This window comes from Camelus dromedarius, chromosome 17, assembly GCF_036321535.1.
Source record: "Camelus dromedarius isolate mCamDro1 chromosome 17, mCamDro1.pat, whole genome shotgun sequence".
NCBI classification, from domain to species: Eukaryota; Metazoa; Chordata; class Mammalia; order Artiodactyla; family Camelidae; genus Camelus; species Camelus dromedarius.
The window spans coordinates 3,301,903-3,329,829 of NC_087452.1; the positions used below are offsets into that span (position 1 = coordinate 3,301,903).

Consider the following 27,927-nt stretch of genomic DNA (forward strand, 5'->3'; position numbering starts at 1 on the left):
CACTCACCGAGCGCACCAAAGAAGTGCCCAGCAAATACTACTAGCTAGGCTGGGGAAACTGAGGCTGGGACGTGCCCTCCCGCCCGGGGCACACCCAGGGCAGTGTGGCTCGTGACCCTGCACGGCTGGGAGGTGTGGCAGTGGGGCTCACAGAGCCCGAGCGCTCTCTGCTTCTGGAGAGCACGGCCACGCTCGGTGCTGCTGCCGCGCTTGGCCCAGGCTGCAGGCAGGTGGGGACGGGGGCTGGATTCCAGCGGTTTCAATCCAAGGTCACCCAAGCTGTGTGCAGGGAGGTGGTTCACCCAGGAGACCTAAGGATCATAACAAGACAGGAGACATTTGTCTACCTGGAGGGTCCTGATTTTTTACGCTGCATTGTGTGTGCACATGTGTGCAGGACGGGGCTTCAGTGGGGAGGGGCCTCAGGTCTTAAAGGGTCCGGCGGTGGCCAGCTCTGATTCCGTCACCCCTCGGCAGGGTCTAAAGGCTTCTGAGGGGGATCGGGAGGTCTGTGTTCCCCTGTTAGTGCTCCCATCAAACTGATGGGTAATTTGCCACTGGGTGTCCTGCTTCCGCAGCCGCCCTGGGGCTCAGGGAGGCATGGAGTGCGTCTGGCCTGTTTACCCGTACCTGGCCTAGTGCCTGGCACAGAGGAGGCACTCTGCATTTTTATGGAAGGAAAGAAGGAGGCGGCAGTGGGGGTGGGGAGAGGCAGGGAGAGAGGGAGGAAAGAAGGCCGGGCACCTAGGATTCTGGTCCTGATCTGCCAGGCTGACCTTGGACAAATATGGTATAATGTCAACAGCACAGGCCTTGGGGACAGACAGACTCCCCCACCGGCTCAGAGTCTTAAGTAAGTCTCTGACCTCTCTGAGCCTCAGTCTTCTCATCTGTGAAGTGGAGATCTTGATGCAATCACATTATCACAAGTGGCATGTAAAGGGGGCCCTAGTCATCAGCCTTCATCACTGTCCCCAGTGTCACTGTGGCCGCAGCTCAGCACCCTCCAAGGCCCTTCCACCACGTGCCTCAGGCTCTGAGGCTCCCACCTGGCTCTTCTATGGACATCTCAGAGCAACAGCGTGGGCCCCTTCGGACTCCCCTGCCCATGTTCCTGCAGATGTGAGCTCAGCCATCACTGGGAAGCTGGGAGCTGCTGGCCAATCTGACCATCCAAGGCAGATAGGAAGGAAGAAAGAGGGAGAGGCTGGTCAAGGAGGCCCGACTCCTGCTGTGGATCTGCCTTGCAGGTATCCCACCCCCACCCTGCTGGGCTCCTGCAGGAAAACAAAATTCAAGGAGAAGGTGCAAGGTTTCAGGCTCCACGTGATTCCGACTTGGCCCTGGATGTCAGGAGGTGTGGGTTCCAGCACTGGCATCCCCTGACTCACCGTAGGACCCCCCGGCCAGTTATTTTCCCCTCTGGCCACAGTTTCCTGATCTGTTGAGCATAACACCTACCCCACGAAAACCTTGGCAGACTTTGTGCCCATCGCAGAGAAAACCACGTAGCTTGGTGGTTAAGAGCTCAGAGCACGTTTTCAGAGTGAACGGGGTGTGATTCCTGGCTGGACTGTAAGGGCAGGCCACTTCCCCTGACTGGGCCTCAGTGTTCCCATGTGTGAAGTGGGGTGATGACCATCCCTTTACAGGGTTCTTGGGAAGAACAGGTGTGTGAAAAGAGCTCAAAACCAGAGCAGTGATGGTCATCACCCCCACGTGGTCAGGTGCTGTGTAGCGGGTACCGCCGTCCCCAGACTCAGTGAGCGGTTGTGGCTCGTTCTACAGGGACCAAGTGAATCCAGCCGCCAGCGTTAGCACCAGCCGTCTGTAAAGCCCTCTGGTCTTTCACATCCAAGCGAACAAAGGACTCAGCATTTCAGCTTCACAGCCCATCATTCCACACCACCGTGTGGTTCCAGCTGAACAGGTTCAGACTTGGGGTTTTTCCCAGCTGCCACTGGTGTGACGACCTTTTTAAGCAGACTTTGCGCTGAGCCTCGGATCCCAAATTCAACAGTCGTGGCAGGGTCTTAGCAAAGCACTGAGGTCTCTTCCTGCCCCCCCTTCTTTCCGCAGGCCCTGCGGGGAAGGGTAAGTGCCGTTGATTGAATTACCTGGGCCTCTCTCTCCAGCTCTTGCCTCGGGGGTCTTAGGTTATTTGGGTTTTATTGCTAATTCCCAGGAACGTTCTCCATTTTTAAAACTTTTTTTCTTGCCTCAAATATCGAAGTGATTTGTCCACTCACTCATTTGTACCCATATTCAAACACCTCCCACCTTCTCTGCCATCAGCTCTGCCACCGCCCCCACCTCCACGGTCTCCCCCAAGTGCCCCATCTCCACCACCCCCGGGTGTCCCACTGACTCCACCCCCTCCTCCACCGCCAACTACATCACGCCTTCCAGCTTCACCGCGGCTTCCACAGCTGCTTCTGCCCCTCCTTCACTCCAACACCTCCCTACCTCCTTCATCACCTCCATCACCTTTGCTACCACTCCCACGCAGGGATCCATAAAGTTTATTAAGAGCCTGTGTGGGGAGCACAAATTTTGCCACCTATTTTCTGTTCCAGAGGCAAAAAAATTTCTCCACAAAAGGCTGCAGGCTTAAGGACTCTGGGGAGGCTCAGAGATGAAAAGGTCCTTTCAAAGGATCAGATTCATTCCTGAATTTGGAGAAACTGAAGTACACTCTAGGCCCTTGCCTGAAAGTGTTCATAGCCTCATTCCATACTGTGGGCATTAAAAGAAAACAGCCAAACCAAACCTCCAAACCTGGCTAGGCATATGGAAGTGCTGGGTGAGTGTGAAACGCTATGTGAGATTTTTCACAACGACGGGGAAGAGCTTCCCCTCCTTAGAGCCTTTCCACGTTACCTGACTGAGATGTACTGACCCCTGTCTTCAGTCTGCGTGCACTGAACGTCTGTGTGTCAGGCACCAACTGGCTCATGAAACACTTCGCATCAGACCTTCCTATAAATTATATATTTTTAGTGAGCACCTAATTATCTGCATCTGCTGGCTGCCAGCCCCCAGATAGCCAGAAACTTACCAGCCTTCCAATAATGTCTGAATAAAGAGACAGCGGTCAGAGGGTTGAGTTCTCACCCCAGTGGGAACCTGGGGGACTGGGCTGTCTTTTCTCTGCTTCTGCGTACCTTGGCAGCATATCTGGCCAAAAAGAAATGAGGTGAGTTTCCTAATGTTTCTCCAAACGTGCAAGCAGATCACCTGGAGGCCTTGCTAACGTGCCGAGTCTAGCTTGGCAGGTCTGGGGTGGGGCCTGGGACTCTGCGTTTGTTAGAAGTGCCCGAGCGATGGTGTTGCTGCTGCTGCTCCACAGGCCTCGCTCAGAGCAGTGAGGTGTTTCATCTCCGCAGCAAGAACATCTGGTTACCTGGGACCGCCTGGCCCGGAGGCTGGACCAGAGGTGTCTGGGTTCAGGGAGGACAGCCAAGGCTGTGAAGTGCCTCGTGTCCATTCGGAATTCTGCCTCCTCGCGAGCTCCTGGCACAGCTGGTCAAAGTCACAAAAATCCTCACCTCTGCCACCTTCAATCCCAGAAAACCAAAGTGATCCCAAACAATTGTTTGAATCTCTGTCCTAGGTCTTCATTTTTGTGGACAACATATATATTTTTGAAGACCTACTAGGTGCTGGGTTCTACACTAGATGCCAGGGCTGCAGGGTGAGCAGAGCAGACACAGCCCCTGTCCTGGAGCCATCACCCTGGCGAGGGGTCATTTCTGGGCCTTTCTTCCCCATCTGGGGGACAGGAAAGGATGGTGATGGTAGTGAGGGGGTGTGTTTCATGTACACCCCCAACTTCCACATAGTGGAGACACTGGCTGAATTGCCTAACATGAATCCAGATACCCCAGCCCCGCGCCCCTCCCACAGAGCTCTGGAATTGTGGAAGGCCTACACCCTGGCACACGGTGGACTCACAACTAAACTACCAAATGACCAAGCCACACCTTTTAAAATTTTATTTTTAAATAACTTATTTTTAAAAATCATTTTAAATTTATTTTATTATTATTTTTAATGGAAGTACTGGGGATTGAACCCAGGATCTCGTGCATGCTAAGCACGTGCCCTACTGCTGAGCTCCACACCTCTGCGCACCCCATCCCTACAGGCCACACTTTGAGCTGGGCTCTGGATAGGCAGGCATGGAGCAACCAGGGCAAGAACAGTCAGGAAAGCTCCTTTTAACTCAGTTTCCTCAGTTTCCTGAGGGAAGAATTTTGATACCAGCTTCATGAAGTTGTGGTGACGCTTAAATGTGTAAACAGGCACATCCAGAGCTTAGCACCTCGCCAGGCACACAGTACATGTTCCACGAGTGTAGCTGCCAGTTATCCATGGAAGACGTGGTCCTGCCCCCAGCTGTCAATGGCTGACTGTATGGCGCTCAAAGCACCGCTCACCCCGACCCCTCTGTGCCCCAGAGATGCTGCCACCCTCTATTTCCCTGCTTTGCCAAACCCCTGAGGCTCTTCCAACAGGCGGTGCCTTTCACACCTCTAAGCCTCTGCCCACGCTATTCCCTCTACCTGGAAGGCCTTTCCTTTGCTGGAAACTTCTCCACTCTGCATTGCCACAAGCTCCTGTGCATGCCCGTCGCCATCCCAGCACTTGTTGGGAGAAGCAGAACTGCCTGTGCTTGTGTGGCCAATCCCACGGGAGCTCAAGGGTGAAGGCATGTTCTGAGTCATCTGTGTCACCCAGCACCAGGCCTGTTCCCAAGGAGGCACTGGCCGGTGTGCACTGAGTGAACAAAGAAAGGCTCCCCATCCGCTGGGTCTCTCTTTCAATGTCACCTCCTCAGGGAGGCCTTCCGTGATCACTCATTCTCTACTTGAGTGTTTCTCAAACTAGCTTGCATCAGAAGGGCCTGAAGTGTTTGTTAAGCACGGGATTTCTGATTCGTAAGTCTGGGGAGGGTACTGAGAACCTGCATTTGTAACAGTTACCGTGCTGGTCGGCATGCTGAGAGCCACTGCTCTGCCCCACGACACTGGTTTGTCTCCCTCAAGGCCCTCATCACACTGAAATGATGTTTATTGCTTATTTGTCTTGTGTCTCCACTAACCTCCCATCTAACTTCCAGGTGGGAAGAATTTGGGGCTGTCTTGTTCTGCCCTCAGCACGGTGCCTGGCCCGTAACTGAATGAAAGCCCAAGGTTGAAAATAAAGTAATAGGTGGTCCGCTGGGCGAAGGGACCGGGAAGTCCTCAGGAGCCCAGCTCGCCGGCTCCCCCTTGCCTCCGCCCCATACTCGTCCGGGCTCCCCCCGGCCACGGCCCCTTTAAATGTGCGCGGGGGCGCCTCGCCCCTCGGCTCCCTCGATCCCTGACAGAGCAGAAAGGGGAAAAAAAAAGCCTTCCTCTCCGGGAGCGGGAGGAAACGTCTAGGAGGGGGCGGAGGCGCAGCGGCCGCGGCGGCGACACTGGCAGAGGCGCGGCGACCGGAGCGCCGCGCGCGGAGCCGGGAACCGGAGCGGACGCGACGCCTCGGGCTGCCCCGGCCGCCGCCCCCCGGCCGCGCTCGCGCCCCCCGGCCCCGCCCCCGGAGGCCCGCGCCGCGCCGAGTCCCGCGTGGACGCGACGCTCGCGCCGCCCCGCGCGCCCCGCGCTCGCGCCCCCACGGCTCCCGGCCCCGCCCAGCCCCGGAGGCTCGCGCCCCGCGCCCCCACTGGCCCTGCGCGCCGAGCCGAGTCCGGCGCGCGCTGGGGGCGGGGCGGGCGCTGGGGGGTGCGGGCCCCGCGGGGCGGCCATGGAGTGAGGCGGCGCGCCGACTCGCGCTCGGACGGACGGACGCACCGACGGGCGGCCCGGGCTCCGCGCGCTGGAAGATGAACAGAGCAGGTAGGAGGCTCCGCGCCGCCTCAGGCGCCGAGGGACGCGCGAGGGGCTCCCGGCCCGGCGCTCAAGTTGGAGCCCGCGGGGCGCCCGGAGCGAGCTGCCCCCCGACCTCCCCGCCCGGCTCCGCCTCGGCCGGCCGAGGGCTGGGCGGGTCCCGAGTGCCCCGGCCCCGGAGGCTGCGGACGTCGGGGGCCGCAGGGACGCCTCCTCAGCCCCGGCGAGGCCGCACCCCGGCCCGTACGGCCTTATCCCCCCTCCACCGCCGTCCCCACATTGAGGATCCGCTCGCCACGCAGGGCGCTCCCTTCGCAAAGGCGGCTGGGTCGCGCCCCGAAACGCTCACGCCTGCTCCTCAGGGGTCCCTGCCTGGCCCTCGCTGGCCCCTCCGAGGCCCCTCGTAGCCAACAGGATCCGTCCGAGCTCTTGCCCACGCTGGAGTCTGTTCCTGGTCCCTCAGTTCCCCCGCGGCGCGCCCTTAAGAGGTTCCTTGCTCCCTTCTCTCTCCTAGATCCCCAGACTTGGAGCTCGCTCTCCGGTGGAACTGAAAAGCCCTAAATTATCACACCCCTCCGCAGCGCCCCCCCCCCACCGTGCCCTGGCCTGGAGCCCTCGTTGGGCCGCCCCCGGGAACCAAACGCCTGGGGGACACCGAGGCCGAGCCGCACTCCGGGCGTTCCCTCCCAGCCCTCGTGTCTCTCTGCCCTGCAAATCTGACTCTGCCAGGTCAGGGGTCCCGCGAAATCCAGAATGCGTTTGACAGTAAATAGCGATCCCTCCAGAGGCGTGCCACTTAACAGATTTATTAACTGAGACTCAGAGATGGGCTGTGCCTGGAACCCAGCTCTCGGGATTCGTGACTCCTCCACGGGTAGGGCAGAAAGTTCCCTCGAGGCGAGTTTGCAAGTCTGCAGTCCCAGCTAACTTCATTTGCCTGCCAAGGAGCGATTATCACTCTTAATATTTTTCTCTTAGAATTTAGTAGAAGGCAGCTCCCTCCCCGACCAACACCCTTGTCCGAAGCCATACTCCAAAACACACATCCCTAAAGAAACAGGAAGCCACCATTTTGGCTGTCTTGGAACCATATCCTGCTGCCCTGAGTGTGTGTATGTGTGTTGTGGGCTTTTTCTTTTTAGAATCTTTTTAGTGAAAAAAGTCATTGTCTTAGGAGTGAGGTGCAGATGGGAGACGTTTGGCTGCATTGAGCTGATAAAGGAGACACTTGGGGGCTTAGGACTATGGCAGCCGCCTCCCTGTGTCCAGGCCCTGTGTTGCTGGGCATGTGGACACCTGGCCAGTGGATGAGTTTGGTCGCAGAATAGTGGGGTGGGGGTGGGAACGGGGTGCCACCTTTGGGGAGTGGAAGAGGCTGGAGCAGGGTTCCAAGGAAGAAGGTCGCCTCCTGCCTCATCTAGCACAGCCTGGAGAGAGGCAGGCTGGCTCTTTCCTACACTCCTAATAAAACTCGCTCTGAAACAATAGTGAGAGCTGGTCCAGTTTTCCCACGTCTCCCTGCATGAGGCATGGGCAAGCCCTCCCTTCTCTGAGAATCTGGGGGATGGAGTGAGTTGGAATACACTGAGAGGCAGGTTTGGTCCCAGGAAGTCCCAACAGTTACCACTCTTGGGTTCAGCCATCCTGTAATTTGCCTCCAGCATAAACCTGGTTACTTTTTAAGTCCGTTGGCAATCACAGGCCTCACAGAATGATTTCTGTGTGGCGTGCTCTGGGTGTCCTGCTCATGTAACGTAGTGGTTTACAGACTCTGTGGGACCGAATCTCAGAACCACCATGCACTTAGCTATGTGACCTTCTGAAGCAGGTTACTTAACCTCTCTATGCCTCAGTTTCTTCATCTGAAAAATGGAGATAATAAGACCTCTGTCATTGAGTTCTCATGATTGAATTAAACAGAGCTTGTGAGGTGCCTCACACAGTGTCTGGCACGTTGTAAGTGACCAATAAATTACCGGCTAATACTGAACCAGGTGCTGCTTTTAAGTGTTTTACTTGTAGCAGTTCAGTTCTCACAGTAACCTTCTGGTGAATGCTTCTGCTGTTCCCATTTTATAGGTGGGAAAACTAAGCTTCAGGGATTTTTATAGTCACTGACTTAACGAGGAGCAGAGAGAGGACTGAAACAGACTGTCCAGCCCGAGAGCCTGCTTTTTGATCCAGTGCCTAACACATAGTAGGTTCACAGGAAATCTTTGCAATTTGGCTTAATTAGGTATCTTAGACCTGTTATTTCCCTTGGACTCAACAGCTTTATTTTAAAAAGGGGGTATTTCTTCCATTTTATTACCGGAAAGAAACCAAGGCTCAGAGAGGCAGAGTGATGTGCCCAAGACGACACAGCCGATGTGCAGCAGAGCTGGCATTGGAGTCCAGGTCTGTCTGAGCCCTGGGCCCATGTGGTTTCCACTCTGTCCCATGCTGTGGGCCCTCCAGGTCATGGGTCACCGGACTAGCTTAACAACAACCTAATTAGAAATGATCAGGCTTGGCTCGGACGTTCCAGCAGGCACCCAGAATGAAAGTTAAATTAAGATGCAATTGGAAGGTGAAATTGGAAGATAATTACTCTTGGAACATATGGTTATGAGAGTTCCAGGGGGAGCGGAGTGAACTGCTGTTGAAACAGACGCAGGGGCTAAAGACGGGACTGTCAGGTGACATCGCCAGGAAAGCTGTGAGTGCCATAGGCTGCAGCCAGCCAGAGCGGAAGCACTTACTGTTTGGTGCGGTCCCCTCACTCTGCAGATGTGCAGACTGAGGCTTGAGGAGGGGTGGGACTGGCCCAAGGCCTCACCTTCAGTCAGCAGCAGAGCCAGGCAGGAGGGAAGACCAGAGCTGCTGACTCCCGGGCCAGTGCTCCTCGCAGCGCCCCTCCTGATTTAACCTCTGCATAGCTGACAAGGGAGCCGCAGCATGACTGTGTGAGTGACAGATATTTAATTAAAATAGAGAGGGAAAATATAAACCGGTACCATGGGGCTGGCTGGGGATGATTTCTATCACCAGGAGCTGTTAAAAATCTCTTCCTCCTGTCACTGTGACTCCCCATCCCCCAGTTAACTCTTAGCATCTCGGCTGGAAGGGTGTTCTGCATTTGAGTCATCCTCAGGCCCAGCAGATTGCCAGGAGGTCCTGGGCGTTGGTAACTCAGGGTGTGGAGGGTGTGACCTCCAGCCTCTGGGTACAGAAGAGAGAAGGTTCATGCAGCCCCCAGAGGGACTCAGGAGGCAGCAGAGGGTCCAGGAGTTCCATCCATGCTGGGTTCTGGACAGTCAGAAAGTTAAGCTTCACCCAGAGGAGGAAACCCCTGCTCTGATTTATCCTGTAATCCCCCCATCCCCGCCATACTCTGAAGCTCAGCCAAACTGGGCTCTACCAAGCTCCCAGAGAGCTTGCATCTAACTGCCTCTGGGTCTCTGCACATTCTGTTCCCTCTGCCTGGAACACCCAGCCTCTTTTCGGATTATGAAAATCCTCCCTGTCCTTCAGCGTGCACCCTGGTGTCTCTCTCCCCTGGGTCTTCTCTAGGCAGGATTGGTCTGAGACCAGCTAACTGAGTACTGAGGGCAGAGTGGCTGTCTGGTTCCTTTTCTGGGAGGGAGGCAGTGAGGGAGCAGGGCTGGAAGCTCTCACACTCACTTCATCTTCTCTCCTCCCTCTTCAGTCTCTTCTGGTGGCTCCTTCCCAAAACCTTGGGACCCCGGGGCTCCCTTCTGGGCCGCCCTCTTGTCTCTGCCCGCGCTCTTCACTTGGTGACCTCACCAGGCTGGTGCCTTAGTCCATCCCTCTGATGGCTGCCTCCAGCCCCACCTCTCTGGGAACCCAGACTGTTCCATCCAAGAGCCCGCTTGACATCTCCTCCCAGGTGTGGGATAGGAAATTCTGGTTTTCCTTCCCCGGCACCTGCAGCCTTCCCCAATTCAGTTGGTGGCAACTTAACTTTTCCAGTTGCTCCAGCTCAAAGCCTTCATGTTCTCCTTGACTTCTCTCTTTTTCTTATACCCCAAATCCAAGCTGTTGGTAAATCCCACCAGCTCTGCTTTCATATTCAGAATCTGACCTTTTTTTTTTTTTTTTAACCACTTCCGCGGCTGCCAGCCTGGTCCCAGCCTCCACCTCCTCTTCCCCAGATTATTGCAAGCGCCTCCTCACTGCTTCCATCCTCACCACTTCTGCTTAGTTCATCACATTAGCTGGAGTGTGCATGTCCTTCTGCTCAAGGCCAGGTGTAATCTGCACCCTCCCCGAGGCCCCTCTGGCCTCACCTCCTGCTCCACGCTTCGCTCCCTCTCTCCCTTCCGCCACTCTGGCCTCCTTGGACACGGCAGGTGAGTTCTCTCTCAAGTCTTCACTCTGATGTCCTCTCATGTGGCTTATTCCGGTCACTCTATTTAAAATTGCAAAACTCTCCGCCTCCTGACCTTTCTCCATAGGCTTTATGATCATCATATGATACGATAACATATGATACATGACGTACTTAATCTTTTTTATTGCTTATCTCTCACCACTAGACTGTAAGTTCTTTGTTTTATTTGTTAAGATACCCAGAGAGTCTAGATGAATGCCTGGCACATACTAGGTGCTCAGTAAATATCTATGTAATGGAATTAGATGAAAGAAAACTGGTTGGGAGCAAAGGAAAGCCAGTCATTCACTTTCTGATCAGTTAGTCGTTCTTACGCAGCCTTACGTGACTTTCTCACATGGTTAGCTGCCCCTGGTCTCTCTGGCCTCAGTCCTCTGCAATTTGCCCCCCTCTGCTTCACCAGAAGCTGGGAGCCCTGAGTCTCCGCTGGAGAAGAAATGCTCAGTGGCAAAAGGGTGAAGGCAGAGGTTCAAGGAAGAGGTTCAAGTTACTGCACCAGGGAGCAAGAAAGCCCCGTCCTGCCGGGTCCCTGCTGGGAGCTCGCTGAGTGATCCAGGCCGGTCACCCCCCTGCTCTGTGCCTCAGTCTCCTCACCTCTCCGTGAGGCATCAGGCAAGGCCTTTCTGACCGTGGCATCCTTTGATCTCAGAGAGGATGCGGGTGAAACGCGCGGAGCCCCAGAGCTGGGAGCAGGGCGTGGACTCTGTGTACTCGTCACTCTCGCTGGCTCCTCTGGGGAAGGCATTTTCTTGCAGGATCACGCCTCAGACGCCCACTGTAACCTTTTCCGAGGAGACGGCGCCCATGGATCAATATCTTGATTGGATGAAGGATGGGGTGGGGGTGGGAGCGGTGCAGCCCAGGTGACGGTCATTTTTCATGGCCCATCTGACCCTCCGTCAGTTCTCCTGGATCCCATGCGAAACACCACCTGTTACGGATGAGAAATGAGAGTCCCCACCCCCGAAGAACAGTGTCATGCGAATGCCTGACACCTGATGTTGAGTGCGTGACACTAGTATTACTTTATGGATCAGTGCAGAGCGGGGACCTGTAGCAGGGGAAGGTGTAGGGTTGGGGAGCTCGGCTACACAGCAGCTACTGTTGAGTGATCCTACACGAAGTCCTGCTACTAAGCACTTTCAGTATATTACTTATCTTTTAATCTTTGTAACAGCCTCTTGAGAATAGGTGTTACTATTGTACCCATTTTACAGGCAAGGAATCTGAGGCTCGACTTTAATGCTTATACGTGGCGAAGGCAGTATCTGAACTCAGATCACCAGGCTCCAAAGGCTTATTACTCTGTTCCTCCACGTGGACAGGGAGCTGAAGCTTAGCTGTTTAAGTTCCAAAATTTGTGGTTTTTTAAAAACTAAATTGGACAGAAGTTTTTCTAAATGAGGACATATTTGATTGCTTATGGAAATAAGGGGTTGGAAAGTCTCTTCTTTTATCTTGAAGACTCTGGGTTATTTTCTGGATGTCAGTGGCTGGCCTGGGTGTTGGTGCGGACAGATGTGGGTGTGGGTTAGGGGGCTGAGGCAGTGGGTGCTTTAGCCTTTAAATCCCTGACAGCGGTGCCCCTTCTCTCCCTTACTTGCCCTCAGCTACCCTATCTTACAAAGGCAGTGTTCCTGCTCTCACTGCCTCCCTAGACCCCTCCTCATTAGCTGTGCACTGGGAAACCAGATGACTAAGTTCATTCAATTTATGTGCAGCACACAACTGAGGCTCTGAAATCAGGCCTTTTCAGGAATGGACTTTGTAGCCCTATATTATTGCTGTTCTGGCCCTTTTTTATTTCCTTTAGGGCCTCCCCAGCTGCATTTTACACAGCTTTGCCAGTTTCGGGGAGAGGATACTGCTTTTGGCCTCAGACATACTGAAGTTGAGGTGCCACTTGGACAGTCCCACGGAGACAGGGTAAAACCAGCGAGCGCTGTGCTGGCCGGCACCAGAGCCGTCACCCTCGTGTGGCTGCTGAGCACTTGAAGTGTGGCTAGTCGGAATTGCCATGCGCCATAAGTGTGAAATACATGTTAGATTTCGAGGACTTGGTACGACAAAGAATGCCAAATGTCTTGGTAATAAATTTTGTATATCGATTACCTGCTGATCTAAACATGATTCATTGATTACATGATAATATCCAAAAATGAGAACATTGTGGATGCATTCGGTTGAAAAAAAGTATTGTTAACATTAATTTCAGCTGTTTCTTTTTTTTTTTTTTCCAACTTGTTAATGTGGCTGTGAGAAAGTGTAAAATCAAGTGTGTGATGGTAAATGTGGCTGACATTATATTGTCAGACAGCCCTGAACTCAAGATAGCTGGGGTTGGATCTGCAAGGATTGAACTGGGAGTCAAGTGCATGGGGGGGAGGAGTTTGCTGACGGACCTCCCAGCCCTCTGCTCCGTCTTCCTTCTGTCACAGCAGGCTGGCACTCTGGGGCTGCTCTGTACCACACCCAAGGCTTAGTGGGGATGGAACTGGGAGATGGGACTGGGCTGAGGGGAGACTTGTCTATCCTAATCCTGGGCCGTGGGAGCGGGCAGTGCTTCTGAAGTGGAGGTGTCGGGATGGAGCTGCATTCCTGGAAGTCTGTGTTCCTCACTCTGCCCGCAGCGTGGAGGGGCTTGGATGAAGGGCAGGGGGCTGTGGCAGGAGAGATGCTAAACTTGGAAGTGGGCCCTTTCACTTGTCCAGGCCCCTCCCATCCTGCAAAAGTGAGCTGAAACTTCCCCTTCCCCAAGCAGGAGGTCTCCCCTGCCACGGCCACTCCTGCTTCCCTAGCTGCGGCTGCACGTCTTCTATTCTGCCGTGTCCGTAGATCCTCAGCGTCCACATGGGACAAGGCCTCTTGCAAATATCCACGCTGATAAAGACCGTATAACTTCTCCCACGAAATTTGGACACCTGTGCAATTTGGATGCAGGGCAGTTAGCTGGACACCAGTCCTGAAACATACAGAATTCAGAGGTGACCCTCAGAAGAATCACATGCTGCCATCCCAAACCTTTGATGTATCATTTTTTGAGGGCAGGAGATAATGGGGGGAGATATTGAGTCATAATATTCCAAGGATCTGCGGCTCGGTCCTCAAATTGTCCTGTTAGTCTCATCTCCCTGATTCAATTGTAAGTACTCTTCTTGGCCCTGGAAGACCCTAACATGCCCAGTGCTATGTGTACAGACAGTAGGTTTCCAGTGAACTAACGGTAGAATGAACGTGGGCCCCGGGAGGGCAGCCGGGCTGGCGACGGTTTCCATCAGCGCCGTCTCACAGCGCCGGGCACGCGGAAAGCCCTGAACACACAGCTGTCGAGTGAACTAGCACAGCAAGGCGGACACTTACTTGAGGAGTGCAGGGCGTCGTTCGGTGGGGTTCTGTTAGCTGGGCTGTGTGCAGAAGAGAGGTCTGTCCACCTTGCTTACAGGGTGAACCTTTAGTGGAAAGTCTAGAGGTTTTAAAGATGCTGCTGGAGGCGTAAACCTGTGACAGAACAGGGTCCATGGGGTCCTCATGGCTTGGGAAACCATCTCAGTGTTCCCGTGAGGGCTGGCCAGTAGGAGACTGAATGGACATAAAGGTGACTGCTTTTTCTCTCCTTTTCTGTATTCTTATGCTTTAGATTCACCCAAGCCACCTGTTGCTCCCAAGCCGAAGGCTGCCAGTCCCTTGACGCCAGTGACGGCACCCAAGTTCCCCTCGTCACCCCGGCCGGAGAGTCTTCACAGCCCCAACTCCATGTCCAGGGGGCCGAAACCCCCCATCGCCCCGAAGCCCAGGCTGGCCACCCCCAGCGAGTGGCGGGCCAGCTTCTACATGATCAACAGCTTGAGCCAGTGCAGCAACGGCAAGCTGCCCTGCGTGGACAGGGGCCTCTGCGAGGAGCCGCGGCCCACCCCCGACGATTACATCGTGGTCCCCAGGGCTCCGCCGGGAGAAGATGGACTCGGGGACAGGGGCTCTGTGGAGAACGCTGTCACGGAGGCCAGCGGGGAGGAGGGCCAGGAGGGAGGCGAGGAGAGTGACCAGGAGGGGACAGCAGCCACAGAGGACGTGGCAGCCCCAGCTGAAGCAGAGCCAAGTGGAGAGGGTGATGAAGGTGGGCCCCCCACGCCTGAGAACGAGGGGGCCGAGGACTGTGCCTGCAACCCGGGGGCCGAGGAGCAGGGCACGAGTGAGGAGGAAGAGAAGCCAGTGGAAGAACACCACGAGTACGTCCTGGAGGCCGGGAGCCCTCAGGACGGGGAGGCCGTCTTTCCGAGCGACATCATTCGAATGCACTTTGGCGTGGAGGATCCAGCAGCTTGTGGCCCCGAGCCCGGGCCCTCTGGGAACCCCCAGGAGACAGAGGAGGATGGTGAGGAAGGCTGCACCGATGCAGAGTCGGATGAGGGTGTGGACTCTGGCGGGCCCGCTGAGGGGGACGCCGAAGATGCTGGCGAGACACCCCTGGAGAGCGACGGATTGGTCACTGGTGCCCCGGAGACAGAGGCAGCCGTAGACAGCCTGGATCCCTCCCAGGAGGAGTGTGAGGACGCCCCCGGCGGTGGTGGCCAGGACGGTCAGGCTGAGCCTCCAGACCAGAATGAGGAAGCTGACCTGGAAGATCTGACAGCAGTCTCCCAGGAGGCAGGAGAAGACCCTCGAGAAGGCAAGGAGCCCACGCAGGAAGAACCGGCGGAGGAGAGCTGCCAGATCGTTCCCTTCGAGAGTGACTGTGTGGACGACTTCGTGACTCCACTCTCAGGGAGTCCCTACGAGTTCTTCCCGACCGAGAGCACCTCCTTCTGCAGTAAAAGCTACTCTCCTTTTCCCAGGTCGGCGAGGGGCTTAGAGTCAGAGCAGGAGCCGCAGGAGGGGGAACATGCGGGGCAGGACCCCGTGGCTGGGACTGGATGTGGCCGGCGTGGCTCCCTGCAGGGTGGTGCCGGGGACAGCCCCTCTGTCCCTGACGTGGTGGTCCTGCCAGAGGACGAGGACGCCATGGACGATGCACTCACCAACCCCTACGAGATGGGAGTTGGTCTGGTGTGCGGAATGGACCCTGGGGAGGGGGAGATGCCTGAGGACCAGGCTGCCTCAGACGCCCTGAGTGGTAATGGCACAAAGGAAGACGTGAGCTCTGATGCCGAGGGTGGCCTGGTCCCCACTGACAGGAAGAACGTCATCGCGAGGGCCAGGCCCCACTCTGGGAAGGTGGCTGGCTACGTCCCAGAAACCGTCCCGGAAGAAATGGGACCAGAAGCTGGCTCGTCAGCCGTCAGTGTTGGAGGTGCCATCACGGAGGTGAGGAAGATGGGCCTGTCGCTGGAGGGGAAGCCCCTGGATGTCAGCAGGGCCTTGCCAGCAAAGCCCAGAGCCTTCACATTGTACCCTCGGTCATTCTCCGTGGAAGGCCGGGAGATTCCCGTGCCCCTGTACCGGGAGCCCGAGGCATGCGGCTCAGACGCCCGCAGGATCAGGGGCAAGGACGACAGCCTCTCTCTGCCCTGCGTGATCGGCTCCTCCGGCAGCTTCTCCCAGCGGAGCCACCTCCCGTCCAGTGGCACCTCCACGCCGTCTTCCGTGGTCGACATCCCACCCCCTTTCGACCTGGCCTGCATCACCAAAAAGCCCATCACGAAGAGCTCACCCTCCCTCCTGGCGGAGAGCGAGCCCCCAGACAGGCACGCCAAGAAGAAGAAGTCGTCCTTCAAGCGGCTCCTGGCGCTGACCTTTAAAAAGAAGACGGAGAGCAAGGTGCATGTGGACGTCAACGTGTCTTCTTCCAGGTCCTCCTCGGAGTCCAGCTACCACGGGCCGGCCCGGCTCCTGGAGTTGGACCGGAGGAGCCTCAGCAACTCCCCCCAGCTCAAGGTGCGGACCGGCAAGGCGCGGGCTTGCGACTCGCCCTCCTCCCTTATCTTCTGCAGGGACAGCGGCAAGAGGAAGGGTGTCCCCTTCAGCAGGACAGTGTCCAGGGTGGAGTCCTTCGAGGACCGCTCCCGGCCTCCCTTTCTGCCCCTGCCCCTGACCAAGCCGCGCTCCATCTCGTTCCCCAACGCCGACACCTCGGACTACGAGAACATCCCAGCCATGAACTCGGACTACGAGAATATCCAGATTCCGCCCCGGAGGCCCGCGAGGGCCGGGACGTTTACGAAGCTGTTCGAAGATCAGAGCAGAGCCCTGTCCACGGCGAACGAGAATGACGGCTACGTGGACATGAGCAGCTTTAATGCCTTCGAGAGCAAACAGCAGAGCGCAGAGCAGGAGGCAGAAAGGTACGTGAACTCCGTTTCCTTCCTTGTCATCGGAGTGTCTGAGCTGTGTGAAAGTGTCTTCTCAGGTGCCGAATACGGCACACGTGTGAGCGTGTGTATTTCTGTTACTTGGGGTGCATTTCTCCTCTCCTAGGTGCATGGCTTTGCTGCTCGCCTCAGGGAACGTCACCAAGGGAGAAGGTTCTGGGATCTTGCCAAACTAAATCTCTTTCACCATCAGGAAAATACCCTAAATTGAGACTGATACCGTTTTATTGTGTAAATATACACTCTATTCAAGGGAACTGGAAAAGACAATTTATTTAAATTGCTTGAAGAGCTAAGGATGCCCTGAGCTAAATTTCTGAATAGAGGTCTTTAAGAGGTACATCCAAGCTGGGTTTTTTTTTTGGGGGGGGGCCGCTCAGTCACCTTGGAAGCCAGAATGAAACACTGCTATTATTGACAACAGCGGGGGCTTTCGGACACACCTTCCTGAGACTGACTGAATGCAGTTATTGATCGTCCCAAGTGGATAATTGCCAAATCTTGCTGTTCCTTGTACATCGCGGATGCAACTTAGAGGCACTGCGATTCAACCTCAGCCATTTACACCCTTGGGGGCGCCTGATCTGAATTAATGAAAAGTCAGAAAGGTGGCAATTTTAAAGAAAACCCTGATTCGTTCCCCTCGTGCGCAGTAGCTCAGCCCAGTCCTCCACAGCTGTTGCTGCTAGAAGTTCCCCGGGGACCTGCGGTAATGAATAGACAAGAATGATTTGCAATTAGCATCAGCCGTCCCTGGAGTACAGACACTAGACGTGTTTGTATGCTTTATTCGCCTGAATTTTTTACATGGCTTCCCACCCCGACTCCATCTCCTCTCTGCCCCAAGTCTGGGTGAGGCTATTAATTGGTTCTTTCTAGGTTTGTTTGCCAGAGCAAAGGTAAACACCAGTGCTGCTGGGAGCACCCAGTTTAATTTGGAGCTTTAAGAGGGTGAGAGTGGCTGGGAGACAAGTTCATTGCACTGATAGTTACGAGCAGGGTTTGACAAGGCCCAGCCCTGGCTGACGCCTCCAACACTAGTGAGAACAGAGCCATGCTTTGCAACCCTGAAATCTCCAGGCTGGGAAGGACCTCAAAGGGCGTAAGGTCCAACCTCCCACCTCTGATCAGTCTCTCTCTTAACCCAGTCTGTACTTGAATTCCTCAAGCCACAGGGAACTCGCCATGTCCCAGAGCTGCCTCGTCAGTCGCTAGGTGCTCTGATCCAGTTTTTCTTTCTGAGTCAAAAGCCATCTCCCCCTGATAACCCTCCCCCTACTCATGCTGGCTCGTCCCCCTCAAGCCAGGCAGGTGAGCTCATTTCCTCTTCTGTATGACAGCCCTTCAGAAATTGAAATCTGCTCCTGTAGAATCATGGAATTTTGTAGCTGAAAAGGAACTTCAGACATTTGGTTCTGTTAAGACGAGGAAACTGAGGCACAGAGAGGGAAAGAGACTTGTGTAAGGTCTCTCAGCAATTTAGTGGAGAGATCAGTGCTAAGACTCAGGTTTTCTGACTCCTGGTTAGGAATTTGTGGTGAGTTATGCTAAGGGATGCCAGGTCTGGTTGTGCAGGCTGTGCACTGCACAACCCCAGGGTCACACTTACCTTTAGTCTATGTATGGTGCCCTGGGGTTGTGTAGTGCTAAGTCTACTTGGCCATACACAAAGGCCCTGTTGCATTCATCTGTACTTTGTCCAAAAACCACAAAAAGCTCCCTTCATCCAAACTAAGGTGATATTAAGGGAATAAAGTACCCAAGAAAATGCCCATGTTTACCATATCTTGGCCACTTACTGTGTGCCAGGCACTGTGCTGGGTGCTTTCCCCTCATTCTCTCACATTTGATGCTACAGCCTGGGGCCTTGGTTGAGTATCCTGAACCATCAGACTCTAAATTTCAAAAGCACTGTTGCCTCACTCTGAATTTATTTCACTGAAGGCCAGACTGACTGGGATCAGTCTCCTGTGCAGGAACCACATCCTCTAGGACATCAATCAGTGAGCAAAGCTTTCTTCCGCTTTCCTGCGTGAAACAGATGGGAGCAGAGGGAGAGAGATCCCCGCTCTGGGCTGGAACACGTCTGGGCAGGGAAGATTTCAGGCACATCAGATTGAGAGGCAGGAGGATCTGCCCTGGGGGTGGGGCCCCACTGCCTCTTTGCCTGAATGGGGGCTTTGAGAGTCAAGCAGAGGGGTGCTGCTGATCTGAGACACGTGCCTGGGGTGCGTGGGGTTGGACGGGACGGACGAGAGGGTGGGGAGACAGTTCCTTCCTTCTGCTGCTGCTTGTCCTGCCCCAGACCTTACTTCGGTGGGAGAATCAGACGCAGAAGCCGGAACAAATACCGGCAGTCCTGAAGGAGCGCAGGACAGCGCTCCGGGAGGCGTGGCTTCAAAGCCCGCTCTGTCACTGACTTGCTGTGGGGTCCTGGGAGAGGCTGGGCCTCGGTCTGCTCTTCTGTAAAATGGTAAGATTGGAGCAGACCTGTATTTCTCAGCCATATACTGTCACTGTTTTTGTTTAAATCAGTCCATCTTTTTCACTTAGAAAATGTTTAGAAAGGAAATTTTTTGTCGCTATTGGGAAATGGAAGAACAGTATTAGTTGTCATAAACAGAAGGCAATTGTAAAAATAAGATACAGAGAAAAATAAAATAGCACGGGTAGAGTCCAGCTTGAGGTTATTACTTGCCGTGGCCGTGAACTGGAAGCTCGGGCCCTTTGTTACGCAGGGAGAGGTGTTCAGCGTGCTGGCACCACACAGAGACCCTCTGCTTAGTGTAATCAGAAGGATTCAAACGAATTGAAACAGGAGTAACTCTCTCATGGTGTGATTCAGTGTTATTTAAATCTAAGTCCTTTTTCCACTGCAAGTGCCTCCCTCCAAGAAATGTGTAGAGTATGTAATAGAATTCGGAGTCCTTAGAGATCCCTAAATCCGAGCAGCAGCTCAGGCCCTGATGATGATTATGAAGTTTCTTCTATGCAGTTACTTCCTTTGAGATTTGTGTACACAGATAATAGCATTTTAGGGCTACAATAATATTCTTATTAACCATCTTCTATCTTATAAGGTAGAATTGTATACACTGTTACCTATATACATGTTCCCCTTGGTGTACGAAAAGTTTGTCATTGTTTAGTTTAAAGTGTATCCCCACAGCATTCTTTTTTTCCTGAATTGACTCATACAAAAAAAAAATGTTTTCAATAGTGGTCTAGTCCAGCACTCGTCCTTTTCAGATAGGATGTTGTATGTCCTCAGTCAGGACTCTGGGTTGGGGAATCCCAGTCTTTACTTCTCAGGATTGCCCAGGACCTCGATATGCTGGTTATGCACCAGGAGCTTAATAAATGCATGTTGATGTGTTGGTGATTTTGAGCTTCACTAGGGGAAGGAACTGTTATTTATTATCTTCTGAAACGCAGTTCCAGGTGCTTTGTATATGCTTGTTAAATACCCATTTGATGCCAAACGCCACGCACACTGGTTTGTCCTCAGTGTCTCATTTAAATCCCCTTAACTGTAAGTTTGCTTTTTGCACCGTGATGAGTCTGCTTTAATCTCTCAGCATTATGCCTCGACACACAGCCCTGCTGCCACTTTGCCCCACTTCAGTATGGAAGTCTTTAAACGTACAGAAAAGTTGGAAGAGTCTCACGGTGAATGTTCACGTGCCCACCAGCTAGATTTTACCAGTGACGTGTTGCCACGCTGGCTTCTCCTCATCTCTTTCTCTCCAGCGCTCCCTCCAGCTATTCACGCGTATTGGTTTTGATGCACCTAGGGTGGCTTTTCATGTTTACGGATGGGGACGCGGCAGCGGAGGGAGCCTGTGAGAGCACAGGGCCGAGGCTGCAGGTCCCCGCCGAGCCACCTGGCTTTCTGCCCTCCACCGCCTACTGCCTGAGTGACTGAGTGTGACTTAGGTCTCTGCACCTCTTCACCCATCAAGAGGTGGTGATGGTAGTGCCAGCCTCCTGATGTCACTGAGATGAAACGAGTTAATGCGGCCGGGAGTGAAAGGATCAGTGAGCACTAGCTGTTACTGAGTGTCGAGACTAGGGTCGCAGTGCTGGATACAGGACCGGAACTTGGTTCCAGAGGTGTGGGTGGAGAAGCCGGGCCCTTTCACTGAGTGGGTGTCTCTCTGTCCCTCTGTCTCTCTCTCCTACGGCTGTTCTGCCTGTGTTTGACTCAGCGTTCAGGACCTCACATCCATAAACTGGGACCATGAACTTATGAGCTTCGGCCACGGGCTGTGCTGTCAGGATCACCTCTAAGCTCTGTGTGCGATGGAGTCAGGGCTGCAGCCAGCAGCCTGAGCAGCTTGGATGTGGAGTCAGGACCAGGGTTTATGATTCCATAGTCTCATAGCAGAGGGGCCTCTCTCTGCCCCTCTAACTATAGCTGTTATTTCACTTGTAATTCGTAATTAATTAGGCCCCTGAGGAATTTCCAGTCCCCGTTTTACAGGTGAGAAAACTGAGGCCCAGTGAAGTGTTATAAGCTATCCTCCATCAAACCCAGACTCGAACCCAAGTCTTTCCGACTCCCAGCCCAGCACTATCTCCACTTCCCACACTTTCTCTGGCTGCGACGTTAGCTGGTGGTCTTCATCCAACAAAGGTGAAGCGTCTCCCTTGCTGGAGACAGGCTGCCGCGGCCACCACCGAGATTTGCCCCAGAGGCTCAGGGAAAGTGGAAGGACCCTCTCCTGTCTTTTCTGGCGGCTGGTGGGTTTGGTGTTCTCTTGGCAGCTCATCAAGGCTGACTGGCTTTCCTGGGACTCGCTAAGGAGGTGCTCAGATGTCTCTCCCTCCTGCGGGGCGGCGGGGCGGGGGGATGGGGACCCTTCCCTCCTGCGGCCCTTTGTGCCTGAGGAGCAGCCGCAGCTTGGGGTTAGAGAGGCCATCTGTCCTGCTCGGTGGGGGAGCTGCACGCGCTTCAGCCCCGAGCTGCTGCCCTGTGGAGGGTCCAGCGCTTCCGGGCTCCCTTTCCGGGCTGTTCGTGGTCCGAGTGCAGCTCCGGTTACCTGCTCCAGCACGCACGTGAGGACGGGGTGGGGACATCCAGGTGACTGACTGTTGCTGCTAACTGACGGCGGCTGTTTGAGAAGTGAGTAATTCTGAGCAAGGAGCTGTGCCCCGTGACACGGAGACGGAGGTGGCGAGGTGGGCCTGGCCTCAGGGGACATACGGTCGGTGGGGGGTGGGGGTGGGAAGAGGACTTAGACTCAAGTCCCTGAAACGCAGGAAAGAAAATGCTCTGGACCCGAGGAGTAGGAGTCCAGGGGGTGGGGCGCTTCATGGACATGGGGGCATTTGGATGGACACTGAAGGAAAAGTAGGGTTTTGACACATGGAGGTAGGAGAGAGGTGCGAGAAAGGACAGAAACGTGGGACTGTGGGTTTTAGCAGGCAAAGCCACAGTGAAAAGGACTTAACCTTGGTTCAGAAGGTACCTCGATATCTTTAGTCTGGAGAACAGTTCCCCTCATCTCAGACACAGAGCATCTGCTGCCGTCCACTCAACGGCAGCTGCTCTCCGAGTGTCAGAGGGTGAGGCTTCCTGCCCTCAAGGTGTTTCTGACTGGCTGGTGGGGAAAGTTAATAGAGTTTTTGTCAGAGGTCCATCCAGCAGTCTGGAGGAGGGGCGGCGGGCAGCCCTCGCTGTCGGGGGTGCCCAAGGGGATGGCTGGAGGAACGGGAGTTCAGGATGGAGACAGACAGTCCAGGAGGAGCATGAGCCTGGGCACGAGTCCAGGGTAAGGAAAGACCGTGGGGTGTTGAGACGGCGCTCAGCGCCCACGTCTGCGAGGTGGACGTGGGAAGGCAGCAGGGCCCTGCTAAGAAGGGCCTCATGCATCAGCTCTCGGAGTCTGTCCTTTACCCCAGGGCAGCGGGGAGACCTGGCGGTGTCCAGCGGGGGAAGCAGAGGCGGGGACGGTGCGTTGACGTGGATGTTTTGTTGGCAGGATGGAGGGCGTGAAGAGCTGGGAAGCAGGGAGGTTAGTCAAGAGGCCGTCGCAAGGGCCCCTCCAGGGAAATGAGGAGCACGCAGGGCTGTGGCAGCGGGAAGGGAGGAGTGGATTCTGTCTCTAGGATGTGCCCAGCAGCCCAGCCTCCATTGTCACCCTGTGCGTTTCTCTCCTTAGTCTCCTATTTCTCTTTTACAGTCTGTCTCATCCCAAATAAATGAAAGGTTTGAGTTGGTTTCCAATAAAAGACATAGCAAGAAACGATGAGAATTTGGTCCCTGAAATAAAAGTTATAGGATGCAAGCCAAGTTAGAAACTGAGGGGAGGCAATAGCACAGACAATCCAGACCAAGGACAGCAACTCCAATTAAAATTCTGAAATCCAGTGCAAAATCCAGCTTGAGGGCCACTCCTTCCCCCGTCCCTGGCCCCCAGCACCCCTATGTCTTTAGACTGCAGTAGATGTTTGGGTGAAGTGACTCCCTGAGCAAGTGAAACCTGACTTATTTTTTCACAACCACAGACAGTGCTGCAGCAGCAAAATTACACATCGTTGTAAAACAAAGGTGATTTACGGCTGTAGACACACATCCTTGGGAGGGTATATGGCAGAGCTGCAACCCAGCCTCCTACCGGCTAATTCCAACAGTGCTGGGAGCTGCGTGGCTGGGTTTTTGGCACGTCCTGGCGGTGGTGTTCGTTGGTATCCTTCTATCTGCCTGTAAGCCAGGAGCCTTCCTATTATTATGTTTTTGACAAATGAACCCATGCAGAGCTTTCATTAAGTTTCATTGAAAGGCCCTGGAAATGCCATAAAAATTATTATAATCTCAAAACCATCACATTCCTAATGCAGGCAGCTACGCTGCTTGTTGAAATTGACTGATGAGAATATTCAGTTTTTAATTTTCTGACTTAAAATAAGACCATCTGCAGCTGTTTCTTTCAGCAATAATTTTTAATTAAATGCAATAAAATTTACAAGGAAGGACCCTAATAAGAAAACCATGTCAGGAACACACTGTAACATTTACTAGCATGAGATTATGGCCCCCAACTATTTTTTTTTTCCCCTTGCAGAGCTATGATATAGACGAAACCCTGATTAAATGTTCATCACAGTGTGGTTTTACCTTCATAAAGTCAGGGTTTCCCTCTGTGGGAGGCGTGACAATAACTCTCACTACCAGCAGACCGTCTTCCTGCCCGGGCTGTTTGGTGAAATGTCAGTGGCAGGTCTCCCTGACCAGCTGAGCCCCAGAGGAGGAGCGAGGTCTTTGTTCCAGCCTGAGTCTGGATGGTGCTTGAGTCTCTGTTGGGCCTCGCTCCTCCCGGCCCTGCACTGGGGACAAGCACATTATGCAAAGGATGCAGCCAGAGAGCAGAAGTCATCTCTGTGTTCGGCTCATTTCTTCACTAAATATGTATCAGGTGCCTCCCGTGTGCCAGGTGCTGCTGGGCGGGGGGCGGTTCGGGTACGGCCGTGGTGGCGAGCGCTCAGTTGAGTCCCTGCTCCGGCAGAGCTGGTGCTCTGCTGGGGGGAGGCAGACGGTAAACAGACCGGGAAGTAAACAGGATAATCAGAGATGATGCGAGCATTCTTTTGTGGTGAGATTACTCTTTTGTGACAAAGAAGAAAAAAGAGCAATGTGACAGGAAACGACCAGTGGGGGGGTGTTTCAGACAGGGTGGTCAGGGAAGCCGACAACTGACTGAAACCTGAATGGTGACCAGACATCGTCAGGGGAAGGGCATCCTAGGTGGAGGGAACAGCAGGGACGAAGGCCCTGAGGCTGGAGGCTCTTGGAGGTTTGTGGAGAGGCCAGGAGGCCAGGGTGGCTGGCGAGTAGAAGGCAGTGGGGAGAGTGCCCGGGGATGGGGTGTGCAGGGGCCTTTGTAAAAGATTTGGATTTTACTTTAATGAGACGCCATTGGAGGGAAGTGTCAGGATCCAAAATGTTTGAGTTAACTGAACTCTTAAAGACCTGTATGTTTACAGACATCAGCAGACAATTTGGAAGTGGAGCAAAATATATCTGCTTCTCAAGGTGGTTCTGGGGTGTCTCCTTATACTCCCAGAATGTGGAGTTTGAACTTGGGTCCCGGCTCTGCCCCGGCTGTGTGATTCTTGAGCATCTGGGTCTTAGGTCCGTCTCCCACCTGTGACTGCCCTGAACTGGCTCCTGTGGAAGAGCAGTTCTGTGCCCCCATCTGAGGGCTTATTACAGAAGGTGGTGGTGGTCCCGGGAACCGAGAGGAAGCTGGCCCAGTCGCACCAGAGAGGGCAGAAAGGCTGGGGAAAGTCTTGAGAGGGAGTGTGCTGCATTGGGACTTGTGCTCCCTGTGTGAACTAATTTGATCTGTGAGCCGTGGGGAGCTACTGAAGGTTTTAGAGTGAGGGGGTGACATGATAGCTGGTGCTCTGGCACAGTCATCGTCAGCCGTGGTGGGTGGTGGGGCGAAAGAAGCCCCCACAGTAATGTGTCTAAATCTTCTTCAGCCACTGTGGTATGACGGCCTCCCAGCCACGGCTACTACATGGTCACTTAGAGCAGGGGGACCCAGAGCTCCGGCTGCTCTGCATCTCCCCAGTGTGGGGTCCTCAGGGCGCCTCTCTGACAAGCAGAGAGGCAGCAGCCCAGCCGAAGGAGATGAGCTATGGCCCGTGTCATCCGATCTGAGCCTCAGTGTCCTCACTGGTTCAAGCGGTATGATGGCTTTCATCACTGAGCTGTCGGGCAGAGTCCAGAACGCTGTGCCTTCAGGGGCAGCATGAGGGCTTCAGAACTAACACTGCCAGCCGTGGGCTTGGCTTCTGGGCGCTGTGCGCCACGGCTCGGGGGGCGTCGCTGCGTATTCACTGATGCCAGGCACTGTCTCAGCCCCTTTACAGGCGTTAACTCAGTGAATCCAGAGAAAAACCCTGCCACACAGGCGCTTTTTTTTAAGTCTACACTCAGCGGATGAGGAAACTATGGTACAAAGCAGTTAAGTGAAGGGCCCAAGGGCACATGGCTGGCCAGCAGCACAGCCAGAGTCTGGCCCAGGCAGCTTCCAGCATCTGTGCTCCCAGCCATGCTGGGAGGTCCTGTATCACTCTGTGGGCCTCACTTCAGTGAATTTGCTGGATGGCCTTTTGGGAGTAGTTATCCAGTCTTACTTTTTTAATAGAAGAGGAAGCAGGTTCAGGGTGGTAACATGACTTGTAAGCCTATAAATGACGGAGCTAGGATCGGAAGGAAGGTGTCTCTAGGTATGGATTCCTCTTTCTGATTCACCCTCTCTGAGAGCAGCCCAGCTGGAATTGACCTCCAGGTGTCAAAGGCGAGGGTGCACAACGGGAATGGATCTTTAGAACGGAAATGTCCTCGTTACAGGCATTCAGAGTGGACGGCCCATAATGACCGTCCCCTTGCTTAGATCCTCATGGCCACGCGATGATGTAAAAACTCTATTTAGAGAGAACAGTGCGCCCTGTGGCAGCAGCAGTCAGAGGGATGATGTTATGCAGGAGGTTAACGCTTCCTAAGATTGCCTGGCTGCGCTCAGGAAAGACCCTCGGGGAATTTATCATCTGTGCTCACCATACTCCAGGTCAACAGGACAAAAAGCTCATAATAATTTCTGAGTGATGAATTAATGTGTTTCATCAGGCTCCTTGAGAATGTCCCAAGACTGTCCAGCCTCCAGGAGACACAGGCAACCGCTCAGCTGTGTGTCGGGGAATTCTGAGCTTGCAGCTGAGAAGTGCAGTTTCCACGTGTTGGAGAGGCCTCTGTCTTTGGCTGTTTTCCTGTGAAACAGACGTCTTAGGGTTGAGATTGTTTTGGGGGATGATGTGGCTGGTCTCTATGTAAACAGACCCATTCTCTATGTGCGTTGGGTTGATCTAGAGCCCTGAACAGGGCCCAAGAGAAGTTTCTCCAGGTCAAGGCATGATCCGAGAACTTGAAATTTCAGGCTTGCTTGCATGATTTTAATTAAGAAAATAAGACACACGCATACACACACCGAAAACAAACAAAACCCAAAAGTCCTGCCGTACAGGATCTGCTCAGAGTCCATACATTCTACTGTACTGTCAGGATGGGGCTTCTTACACTGAGGGAGGCGTCCAGCAGGGGTGCCCTGTGCGGTAGTGAGCCTCCGTCACGGTCAGTAATTAAGCAGCAGTGGAAAGCAGGCCAGAATCTCTCCTGACTTGCACAGGCCAGGAAGTCCGAGCTCGGGGGTAATTTTTGGCTGGGCATGTAGAGTCCCCAGGAAGCAGCCCCGAAAGGTGTCCAGGCCCCAAGGCTGGAGAGGCCCCAGGAGACTGTAGGAACACTGAGTACAGCTGTGAGATGAGTTCCACAGGCGCCTCCTGGTGCAGTGAAACAGGTCTTCACGCCCAGTCCCACTGCACATGAGCCCTCTGAAATGCTGAAGAGGTGTGTGCGGCGGGGCTCCGGCCCTGGCCCGCCTGGAGGAGGAGAGCGGGCCTCTCCCAGAGTCAAAGGCCTAGACGCCTCGAAGCACATGGGAGGCTTGGTTATTTAGGGCTCCCTGGGGGCTCCTCACACACTTAATCTTAGTGGTTTTCAAACTTTCTGTTGCAACAGGATCCTTTTCAAATGAAATATTACTCAGAGCTGCAACATGGAAGGCAAGGCTTGCTGTTATAATTATCTTTCCTAAATTCAAAAGTTTGAAAGCTTTCATAGGAATTTAATTAACAAGAGTGTCACGATGAATAGAAATCTTGGACACTGGGAGTTATGGATTGTAGTGCTCCCCTTTTGGCCTCATGAGAGGTGATGATTATGGGCGCTGAGTGTGTTTCCTAGAGCAGATGGCTGGGTTCAAATCCCAGCTCTGCCGGTTACTGGCTGTATGTCCTTGGGCGAATTACTTAACTTCTCTGTGCTTTAGTGGCCTCACCTGTAAAAAGCAGTGACGATGGCGCTACCTACCTCAAGTGGCTGTTGTGAGGTTTGTCTCAGTTAATGCTTGCAAAGAATTTGGCTGGATCCTGGTCCTCGTAAGTGCTTAGTACGCTCTGGTGGTCACTGTTAATGCTATCGCAGTGTCTGCCTCTGTGACGTTCCAGGCAAACATCTGTGAATCCTGGCCCACAAGAGCTTGGCTTTTCTCAGGACTACAGTTTGAAAACTGCAGCTCCTCTCGCATAATATGGGCTGGCTTCTTTTAATAAGCACTGTCTGTCACGTATACATATTTATAAGTCTTGTTCACCAATAATTTAATCAGATTTACAGACCCCCTGTGCCAGACACAGTCTGGGAGGTGGAGAAACGGTGGTTTCTGCACATCTTTCAAAAACAGGCCTTTTGTTCTGCTGGCAGGAAGGAGTGGTGGGTTGAGAAGCTGTT

The 27,927-nt window shown here is 54.0% G+C and overlaps 1 protein-coding gene across 1 annotated transcript in view; it reads left to right on the forward strand.

Annotated features, from left to right (window-relative positions):
• The first annotated feature begins 5,756 nt into the window (after positions 1–5,756).
• Positions 5,757–27,927, forward strand: part of FGD5 (FYVE, RhoGEF and PH domain containing 5) — a 104,301-nt gene continuing 82,130 nt past the window's right edge. The window contains exons 1-2 of the mRNA XM_031470965.2: positions 5,757–5,879; positions 13,901–16,541. Of these exons, the coding sequence (XP_031326825.2) occupies positions 5,867–5,879; positions 13,901–16,541 (2,654 nt within the window). The 5' untranslated portion in view covers positions 5,757–5,866. The remainder of the gene's footprint in view (positions 5,880–13,900; positions 16,542–27,927) is intronic.